The 11,053-nt window shown below is 44.4% G+C and overlaps 1 protein-coding gene across 1 annotated transcript; it reads right to left on the reverse strand.

The window, feature by feature from the left end:
• Positions 1–2,866: 2,866 nt before the first annotated feature.
• Positions 2,867–10,327, reverse strand: GPX7 (glutathione peroxidase 7). Its single transcript, XM_081308930.1, has 3 exons — positions 10,048–10,327; positions 4,863–5,124; positions 2,867–3,791 (listed from the first exon to the last, which is right to left on the reverse strand). Exons 1-3 carry the CDS (start codon positions 10,180–10,182, stop codon positions 3,628–3,630), a joined length of 561 nt encoding a protein of 186 aa, XP_081165056.1. The 5' UTR covers positions 10,183–10,327; the 3' UTR covers positions 2,867–3,627.
• Positions 10,328–11,053: the final 726 nt, after the last annotated feature.

Consider the following 11,053-nt stretch of genomic DNA (forward strand, 5'->3'; position numbering starts at 1 on the left):
GATAATCAAATATTAACTACTCAAGTGTTAGCTGATAGCCAAGGGATTAATTTAAAACCAAGATGTTAGCAGATACTAGTTAACCGATGACTAAGGTGATAGTTGATAAGAACTCAGAGTGACAATTTTTAGGCGATCCTAGCATGTGTTAGGAGGGATATGCAAGTAGCAGAAAGCTGGAAAAGTCTATAGGAATGATTGGAAATAAGAATCCTCTGTTGGACTCTAAGTTTCTAGGGAAGTGGTTTGCTTATCATTGATTTCCAGATAGGCTCCAGTCAGAGACAGGTATGGTGCTGGTGCTCAAAATGCTTACCATATAATTCAGTTTACTCTGCTAGGGCCAAGTACTGTGCAGAGGGAGGGAAAGGAGGGTACTTGCTTCAACAGTGAAATCAGAGAGTGGCAATTAAATGAGTAAGTAAATGAGAAAGTCAACACACTTGCTAGGTATGTGGTTCTGAGATACCCATCACAATGATATATGAAAGCAAAGTTTAGGGATGCAAAGGCTGGGTGGAAGGGGAGGCAGGTATGTCAGGCCAAGGAGATGAGTTTAGTTCTTCACTGCTGAATTGAGGTGTCTTTATAGATGCCCAGTAGACAGGTGGATATGGGTTCAGCATAGGTATAACAGCTGTGTGTTATCCGGGCATAGATGGTGGTCAAAAGCATGAGGAAAAAATGAGGTGGCTGCAGCAGAAGAACATATTGAGTTAGAAAAGAGGCTCTAGGCCTCAAGAAAAACCAACAGAGAAGGGGTGAGTAGAGAAGGAAGAGATGTCAATGCACACCAAGAAGAACGGAAAACTCAGAGACATAAGGGGAAATTAAGAGAAGATAGTGGCAGAAAAGCTTAGAGAAAAGAATGTGTCAAAGAGAAGAGCTTTGTCAGCAGTGTCCCATGTGGCTGAGAGTTTAGGTAGAATATCAGAGAGATGTTCATTGGATTCACAATTGGGAGCTAAGAGATGGCTTTGGTGAAGGGAGCGAAAGAAGGCATAAATATAGATGCCGGAGAGAGTGGGTATAGATGGAGGAAGATAGCTCAGGGGTATGTGGTTCTGAGATACCCATCACAAAAATTTCTGTGATAGTTGGGTTTCATTGTTTGTGTGCACATGAGCATGTGCAGAACTGGAGCTTGGAGCAGGGTTTATGAGGGCAGGCTGGAGGCCACCATAGCAAGGCTTGTGTTCAACTCACAGGGAGCCTTCAATCTACTCTGGGAAGCTTTTGATAAGGACCATTAAGGGAGACTGTGAGAACTGTCGGTACAGTTTGATACTTTGGTTGTCCAGTGGGAAAATGAAGCATAGTAGAGATGAAACAATTTACTGTCTGTGAGTCAGGGGCACCGCTTGGACTTGAATCTGAATCTCTAGATTTTGAAAAGGCTGCTTGGAAGGTGAATTATGGACCAATGACTTTGCCCTTCACCACAGTATTTAGCTGCCACTTTTACATTTATGTAAAAGTAAAGTATATATTTTATGCACAAAATGCAGACATTAAAGAAATATTTAAAGAAAATGACCCTATTATCTCACCCCCACCTCCCTCATAGGCAACCACCATTCAGTTTAGTCTATATTCTTCTCTCTCACTTAACATTTAATAAAAATATTATATTTATTCATATTGTTTTTGTATATATTGTGCATGTGTTCATTCTGTTTTACAACTTGCCCTTTTTTCTCTTTTGGACAACTTTCTATGGTAGCTTATACAGATCTAACCCCATTCATTTTTTTTTTCTTTTTCTTTCTTTTTTTTTTTTGTACCAGGGATTGAACTCAGGGGCACTTGACCACTGAGCCACATCCCCAGCCCTATTTTGTATTTTAGAGACAGGGTCTCACTGAGTTGCTTAGCAAGTCTTGCATTTTTCTTTTTTTAATATATATATGTATGTATATATATATGTTGTAGTTGAACACAGTACTCTTATTTTATTTATTTTTATGTGGTGCTGAGGATTAAACCCAGTGCCTTGCACGCATGTGAAAGGTGAGCGCTCTACCGTTGAGCCACAATCCCAGCCCCAGCGCCTTGCTTTTGTTGAGGCTGGCTTTGAACTTGGGATACTCCTGCCTCAACCACCTGCCCTCCCCACCCCAGCTGCTGGGATTACAGGCGTGAGTCACCGTGCCCAGCTCTAGCCCATTCATTTTAATATTTGCATTAGTTTATCATTTAGATTTGTACCATTACCAGACCCATTTTGATAAACATATGGGTTATATCCAAAATTTCACACTTATGAATGGTATACATACATGTTATTGTTTATATGTACATATACATGGTTTCAGAGTCTTTTAGAAGAGGAAATGATAGAGCAAAGGATACAAAGATTTTGTTTTAAAAGATATTTCCAGTCAGATGCAGTGGTGGACACCTGTAATCCCAGCTATTGGAAGGCTGAGGTAGGAGAATCACAAGTTTGAGGGCAGTGTGGGCAACTTAGTGAAACCCTGTCTCCAAATAAAAAATAAAAAAGGCTGGTAGATGTAGCTCAATGATAAAGCACTTCTAGGTTTAATCCTCTGTACCAAGGGGGTAAAATAAAAGACAACACCAAAACAACCTTGTTCCATTTTGTTGTCCTATCAACAGTTTATATGAATGCCCATTTCCCTATATCCTTACCAAAAATGAGTATTATCATTTCAAAAATCTTTCCAACCTATGAATCTGAATATCTTTTCATGTCCTCATTGGGTATTTGTATTCTTTTGTGAATTACCTATTTATATCATTTGCTTTTGTTGTTGTTGTAGTATAACTTTGGTCTATAAATTTTTTGGGGGGTAATACTGATTAGCTTGATTAAAAAGAAAGAAAAGGTCTGGAAGTTTTTGTACCAAATTGCTGACAGTGTTTATTTCCAAGGCATGAGGTTATAGAAAATGAGGGGAGACTTTAACTTTTATTTTACATTATCCTTAGTTTTGGATTTTTACAAGGTATTTGCTTTCTTTCTTTCTTTTTTATTTTTTTAGGTTCTGAGGATTGAACCCATGCTTCACATGTGATGTCAGGCAAGTGATCTGCCACTAAGCTACATCCCCAGTCCAGGGACTTCTGTAATTAATAATAATAATACACAAAGGAAAACAAAAAAAATAAATGTTTGATATAGATCTCTATTGGGTGGAAATTTATGTTGGGTATAAGTTTTTATTAACCACAAGTTATTTTTTGGTTTATATGCAAAAAAAACACCACATTTATTGAATGCCTCCTATTTGGCTGGCACTGCCCAAGGCACTTTCCCAGGTGCTCCATCCTAATCCTCACAACAGCCCTGTGAGGTAGGAACTGGCCCCATTTCCCAGAGTCCTGAGAGGGTAGATTATTGCCAGATATGCTTCTACTTGCCACATGTCTTCATTGACTAGCGATTCACTACCAAGAGCTCTTCTTGGCCAGGAGTTCCTTCTGGTGGCTCTATGATTCAAAAAATACTAGAATTTTCCCCTTATAAGAATGAAAGGGGAGGTGGGATAAGAATGATGGAAAGAGAATCAGTGAGTCTCTCCCTTTGAAGCACCATTTGAGTTTGCTTTGGTCACTTATACACAGGTAGGTGGGACAGGGTTGGTGGGAGAAGAGGCAAGGTGGTTATAAATCTTCTCGCTTCTGCAGGATGAGCTTCCTCACCAGTTCCATGATCTGAGGCCTGATCTCCTCCACTGACACAGTTGGGTCCCAAGCCCCTACTACCTTTCCATCTGGGGCCACCAGATACTTCCAGAAGTTCCAGGTGGGCTCCTTCCCAGAAGTTTCTAGAGAAAAAGGAAGAAGGTGAACAAAATGTACTTCTTTGTGTATCCTCTCCTGGAATTCCACTGGCTAGCTGAATAACCAGGGGTCCCTTTGCCTTCCTAACCCTCAACCTCCTGGGTCTGGTTGCATCAGAATCAATGGAAGGTTTGGGGGCACTGCTTCAGTAGATCTCAGGCTTACGCAATTTTAACATCTCCTTTGGTGCTTCTAAAAGCAAGGTCAGATTTGACCTATGATCATAGGAACTGGGAAAGAACTAACAAAAACACACAGAAGAAAAGCAAACATTGGAATTGACTGGAGAAGCAAAACATAAACCAGCCTTGGTAAAGGACATTTTGTTTGCTTTACTATTGCTGCTTATTTACTCCTACAGGTAAGTAGGTAGTGGGGTTATTATGGTGAAAGATACAAAGAAACCAGAAGTGTGGAATGAAAGAAAGCAAAAATGGAACCCCCAAAGGAGGAGAAAGGCCTGAGGGAAGAAACAGGTTCATAATGACAAGCTTGGTCCATGACCCCATTTTGTGGCTCTGAGGTTTCTAGGGATAGAGAAGGGATATACTCTGAAACATTCACATCTGGTAGTATAGCTCAGAAGGTTTCCCTTCCATGGTCTACAGACTTTGCCTCTGGCTCAGGGCTGGAAATGTCTGTCAGCCATCTTGGTCAGCCTTCTCCAAGTATGTGGTGTCCCTTGTGTGTGCCCTGGTTTCTCCTCTTCAGTCCATAAACTCAACTAATCCACATGGACTAAAGTGTGAGGGCCAATCTCCTTCTAGGAGCCTATTTATGTGAAAATAGAAACCCAGAGAAGTCCTTAGGAGTCACCCTGAGGAAGAACTGCAAGGCACTAGGTATGGAGATATTCTTAGGCAGGAATCCCCCCCAGGTTGGCCCTCCCCACTTTACTTAATGATTAGTACTGGAATAAAATATCAATTCACCTGAGAGGGTCAGGAAGGGAAAGGGGCCCCAGATTTCCCAGCTAGGCAGTGGCTTCTGCTGCCCAGGGAGCCATGGCTTCAGCCACCTGAGGGAAGGTGAGGGCAAGAAGGGGTAGGACTCACCAGTTAAGTACTTGAAGGCAGGGTGGGCACCAGTGCCAGTGACTGCAATCTTGCTAAACATGGGGAAAGAGACACTATAGGTGTGACGAACAAAGCTCTCAATCTCTCCATTGCTGTCTGGCTCTTGTTGGCCAAACTGGTTGCAGGGAAAGGCAAGCACATTGAAGTGATGGGGACCCAGGTCCCGCTGCAGCTGCTGCAGGGCTCGATAGTGCTGGTCTGTGAAGCCACACTCACTAGCCACATTCACCACTAGGGACACCTGGATGGCAAAAAGAAAACAAAACAAAGCTCATGCATATACATAACTCAGTGAAAGGAATGCACTTAGATTCGCCCCAACATGCTCACATATGAGACTTCCCCAACAATTAATGTCCCCTCATATATGCAAGAACACTATGGGGTGGGGGGTTAGAACTCAGTGGTAGAGTGTGTGTCTAGAATGTGTGCAGCTTTAATTTTGATCCTCAGCACCACAAACAAAACCAAAAACCCCACTATGTACATATGTATCCCATTTTGTCCCCTCCCCTCCAGCAAACACAAACCTTTTTCTTTGATCACTAGACTAATCCCTAATTTTATTAAAAGCTTAGGCAATAAGTATGTACACAGTATACATTTTTATGTGTATGTATCTCACATATACATGTACATAAGCACACACAGGCACGTAAGAAACAAGCATGCATGAGTTTACAGATATGTGTACGCACAGATGAACATGTGTGGGTATAAGTACACAATACATATAAATGGGTTCACACATGCCCTACCATAAAAACATATATTAGCAAATAGTGCACATACTCACAAATACAGCACAAAGTCACACACACACACTGGTGAGCACAATTGGGAGGTGATGGGGGAGAGTAGAAAGGCACACCTGGGTTCAATTTTTGGCTCAGTTAGCTAGCATTCAACACTCTACACTGTAGTTGCCTGCATGTTTTGGCTTCTCTTCTAGAATGGAAACCTGCTGAGGACAGGAGCTAAGTCCACTTCATCTCTGGGTTGGCGTATGAAAAAGCCTCATTAAGTGTCTGCCGAATAAGTAAGTGTGCACACACACATAAACACCTGAATGGTACAGAGACAGATATAGATATAAGTTTCCTGGATAAAAAGACCGTTGGAGGGCTGAGGTTGTGGCTCAGTGGTAGAGGGCTCTCCTAGCACATGAGAGGCACTGGATTGGATCCTCAGCACCACATAAAAATAAAGAAATAAAGAAATAAAGAAAGAAAGAAAGAAAGAAAGAAAGAAAGAAAGAAAGAAAGAAAGAAAGAAAGAAATTGTGTCCGTCTACAACTTGAAAAAATATTTTTAAAAAAACCCCTGGAGGGCTGGGGTTGTAGCTTAAGTGGTACAGCATTTGCCTCCCATGTGTGAGGCACTGGGTTCGATTCTCAGCACTACATATAAATAAATAAATGAATAAAAGGCCCATGGACAACTAAAAAAAAAAGAACCCTGGATCCCAGGGCAATCCCATTTTTATCCCCTCCCCTCCAGGGAACAAATACATCTTTCTTTGATCACTAAATGTGTCAGTCAGCTTTTTAACTGCTGTGACCTAACAAGAACAATTTTAGAGGAGAAAAAGTGTATTTGGAGCTCACAGTTTCAGAGGTCTCTGTCCATAGATAACTGACTCTGTTGCTCCAGACTGGAGGTGAGGCAGAACTTCATGGTGGAAAGGTGTAGCAGAGGAAAGCAGCTCTGGAGATGGCACCAGGAAGCAAAGAGACTACCCCACTCACCAGAGACAAAATATATCCCCCAAGGTCATGTTCCCAGTAATTTATCTCTTTCAGCCACACCCTACCTGCCTACAGTCACCACCCTGTTAATCCATTCAAGTGGATTAATGCACTGATTAGGTTAAGGTTCTCCTAACTCAATTTCACCTCTAAACTTCTTGCACCATCTCACACTTAAGCTTTTGGGGGACACCTCATATTTAAACCCTAAAAATGACTAATCCCTATTTTTATTAAATGCTTAGGCAATAAATATTAAAGCTGGGTAACTGGAGATTCAACCCAGAGCCTCGCACATGCTAGGCAAGTGCTCTAAACTACATCCCCAGCCCCCACTGGCTGCTTTTTCAGAAGAGCTTGGATTATACCAGCTAGCCCCATAAAGCGGGTCCCCTCCCAGGGGGCAGTCTGGAGCACTGGATAAGCACAGGCACAAATTGCTCAGGCTAGATAGGGTTTCTCAACCTCAGCACTATTGGCATTGTGGGCCAGATAATCCTTTGTAGTGGGGTGGGAGGGGCGTTCTGTTCATTGTAGAATGTTTGATAATATCCCTGGCCTCCACTTATTAGATGCCTAGTCTTGACCATCAAAAATATTTCCTTACTATGCAAAATGTTCTCGTGGGAAGCAAAATCACCCCCAGTTGAAACCACTGGTCTAAATGACTGAAACACTGAGCAATAACTCTCTCCCTTGCTTCCACCAAATGAGGAAGGACCAATTCCCTGGGACCATAAATTATATGAACCCTCATTTGAGATCAACACAGGTTATACTCTACCTGGGATGGTGAGAAACTGGGACTCTTGAACTCCCTTCCTCAGTTAGGAGTTTCCCACTTTCTTCCCTGATGGATCCCCAAATAATGAGGGTATTAAAGGTTGCTTTTTTAAAAATATTTTTTTAGCCTTAGATGGACAAAATACCTTTATTTTTATTTATTTATTTTTATATAGTGCTGAGGATCGAACCCAGTGCCTCATGCATGCAAGGCAAGCGCTCCACCACTGAGCTACAACCCAGCCCAGGTTGCTTATTTTTAACCCATACCATGTGTGTCTGCTACTCTTTTGGAAGTGGCAGTTTCTAGTTTGATGACCTGAAACCAAAAAGCTAAATCTTCAGAGACCAAAACACAGACAAACACACCCAAATACACAGATAATTTACATATGTATATATAAGCACAAGTACAGACTCAGATATATACATAGAAGCAAGCAAACAAATAAACCATTCATACACATATACAGTTAGGCCTTCAGGTACATAATCCCACACAGGAAGCAAGCACATTCCCAAGAAGTCATTCATCCATAGTCAACACTGGTCTAAATAACTGTGGCGCAGTTAGCCTGAGGGCATAAACCATGTTACTCTTGCTCATGGACACTACCAGGGCTGGATTTGGTGCCAGGTATGCAGTAGGAGCCAGTAAATGTTTGCAGATGAATGAATGAGCATATTGCCTAAACAGCAACATGTGAGGATAATGCATAATACCATTTACAGCTTTACTGGACTGATGGTTCCCTGGTTTCCCTCTAAATTTAGCAATTAAGGGTATGGACTCTGAAATTGGACTGCCTAGGTTCAATTTCTAACTCTACGCCTTAGAAGCCATGAACTCTGGCTCTATTTTGGTCTGAGCCGTTATTACTATTTTAAATTATCTTGTTCATTTCTCAGTTCCTTGTTTGTAGTCTCTTTCTTCCCCATATCAACTCTAATGAAGCAGAAACTTGCCTGTTTTGTTTGCCCAGTAACCCCAGAAGCTGGCCTACTACCTAGTACCTAGTAGGTGCTGAATAATACACAATGAATAAATTAGTAACAGAGCTGGTCTGGTGCCAAATCAGGGAAGCTGTGAGCTGTACTGGAGAGATGGGGAGGCCTGAACAGGAATGGGCAATGGTCTTATCTGCTCTTGCCTTGTCTCCTGGATGAGATTTCTGCTGAGATCCACCAGTACAGGTACAGAGCACTCTACAGTTTACAAAGTGCTTCCACACTTTCATTGCATCTAAAACTTAATAGCACCTTGTAGGGCAGTCAAGACAGGGGCTACTGCCTCCAGGACCTTCAGCATACTTGAGAATTTCAAGGCTTATAGAGTACTTTTGTTATTAAAAATAGTCTTGTTCTCCATCCAAACATGAATGATGGGACCACATGTTCATTAGAGTCCAATTTCCATTTTTCCACACCAGGACCCCCAGGCCCATCCTGAGGCAGACTTAGGGGTTCTTGTTAAACACAGTATAATGTCTTCACCGCTGGGTATAGTCTTCAAAGACCACTTGACCCCTTAGATTGCCTCTTTTACCATTCTCAGCCTCTGACTTAAACTCAGGCACAACTGCTGGAAAGCCTCCCCACCCCTCCCCAACCCTTCTTGCTGTTTGCTAAGGAGTTCTGACTTGGGCAGTTCTCTTTGTTTGGAATGCTCTTCTCAGTCTAGATAAAATCCACTTTTTTTTTTGCGGGGGTGGGGTGGGGGGGAGTACCGGAAGTTGAACCCAGGGACACTTAACTACTGAGCTACATCCCTAGTCCTTTTGATTTTTAAGTTTGAGGCAGGGTCTCACTAAGTTGCTTAGGGCCTCGCTAAATTGCTGAGGCTGAACTCAAACCTTCGATCCTCTTGCCTCAGACTCCCCGAGTCGCTGGGATTACAGGTGTGTGCTACCACACCCAGTTTAAAGTCCACTCTTATTTCAAAGATTCAATCAACACACATTTCTTAAGTCATCTTTAAGCCAAGATTCCCTCTTAGTAAAGAGAGGTGAATTCGCACAGGATTAGTATCTCAACCTAAACTGCCTTCTGGGAAGGCCTACAGCCTAACACAGATGGAGCGGGTAGATGGGGTTCCCTTCCAGGCTAGGTCGATTTTTAGTGCTGCGCAGCCTTGTGCAAATGCCTTTCCTCTCTGGACCGCGGGTTCTCGTAAGGATCCCGTGCATTTTAAATAACGCCCTTTGCACTGCACGTTCATCTCCACAGTGTTCTCGTTAGATTGTGCATCAGCAACTCCCTCTCTGGAAGCAGAAACTGGGAGAGGCAAAGGCGGCACGATGCTAGGGTTACTTTTTCCACTCGCAAGAAATAAAGCCTGGGCCGGGGCACCCACCTTCCTAAGGAGGTTGCGACCCGGGTGCCCAGAGGCAGTGGGTGCGCAGGCGGCGCGGCTTTCAGTGCGCGCCAGGGCCGTGCCACGTAGTCGCGGGACACTGAGGGCAAAGGGTCTGGGCGCGGCGCAGCGCCTGGGCCTGAGGAATGCCCGAGTCCTTGTGAGAAGCCGACCCCCTGGAGCGGAGCCACCACCACCCCGCCCCCGCGCGCAGGTCGTGGGTCGCCCCATCAGGCTCTGCCAGGGCGGCGCCCAGGCCCCGCGTCCCCCGCTCACTCACCGAGCCGCGGTACTTTTCCAGCGACACCAGCTTGCCCCGGATGTTGACCGCCTTGAAGTCATAGAAGTCCTGCTCCCGCTGCGCGCAGGCCGCGGCCCACAGGAGCAGCCACGCCGCCGCCACGGCAGCCACCATGACTCGCTTCCGAGGTGGCGGCTTTGCGAGGGCCAAGACGAGGCGGGGGACCCGGCGATGGGGGGCGGGAAGAGGCGGCCCGCCAGGCAGGACGCGCCCCTTCCCGTTCTCTGCAGGCGTCTGCGCGCGGAACTCAGGACCTCAGTTTCCCTAGCTGTTCTGAGGGAGCAGCCGGCCCCGATCCCCGAGCCGTGGTTTCAGGATTCTGACCCCTGAGACCAGAATTCGCTTTAGTGAGCCTCCCTCTTGTTCCAGGATTGGGAAGAAAAGGAGACAAAAAAAAAAATCTGGGTCCGAGAGCTTAACTTCTCATTAGTGCCTGACCTTAGGCTGATCACTCCATCCCTTCAGGCCTCCTATTTAGTTTCTCTACTTTTTTGGTAAAGCTAGCCTCCGTTTCTGATCCACATAGTCAGTGTGGAATGGGAGTGCTGTACTGTAATAGAAGAGTGGATGTGAAATACTTTCACAACTGAATGATGCCTACAGACTTTAGGTAAATGAACTAATGTTCCCTGAAACTGACAGCAGAGAGAGCCTGTTGCAGGTTGGATTCCTAGGAAGCAGATCTGAGGTGGAGATTGGAGAGTGCAGAGGCTTTCAAAGGGAGCACCCTTGGGATCAACACCTGTGAAAGGAGTGGCAGAAGGAGAGCTCCATTCAGGCCTGAGGACAGTCTTGGCTCACCCAACAGGAACTCTGAAGTTAGAATGGCCCAGCAGAATTGATGAGTTTAGAGAGCCAGGCCCTTATATCCTTGCCTTTATCCATCACTGGGTGTAGGACTGGCTGGGAAGAGGCAAAACCGGGAGCCAAGATAGTACTAACCTTGGAGGGGCTGAGCTGACAGGTAAGGGCTTCATGTTAAATA

Source organism: Spermophilus citellus, assembly GCF_964194105.1.
Source record: "Spermophilus citellus genome assembly, chromosome: 9".
Lineage (NCBI taxonomy): Eukaryota > Metazoa > Chordata > Mammalia > Rodentia > Sciuridae > Spermophilus > Spermophilus citellus.

What these genes read in the sequence shown, in the direction of transcription:
- GPX7 (XM_081308930.1), bottom strand. Translation starts at nt 10,182, where the DNA reads ATGGTGGCTGCCGTGGCGGCGGCGTGGCTGCTCCTGTGGGCCGCGGCC. An exon ending in TGGAAAAGTACCGCGGCTCG is followed by an intron (nt 5,125 to 10,047) that starts GTGAGTGAGCGG and finishes TTTGCCATCCAG; the next exon opens with GTGTCCCTAGTGGTGAATGT. An exon ending in TGCCTTCAAGTACTTAACTG is followed by an intron (nt 3,792 to 4,862) that starts GTGAGTCCTACC and finishes CTTTTTCTCTAG; the next exon opens with AAACTTCTGGGAAGGAGCCC.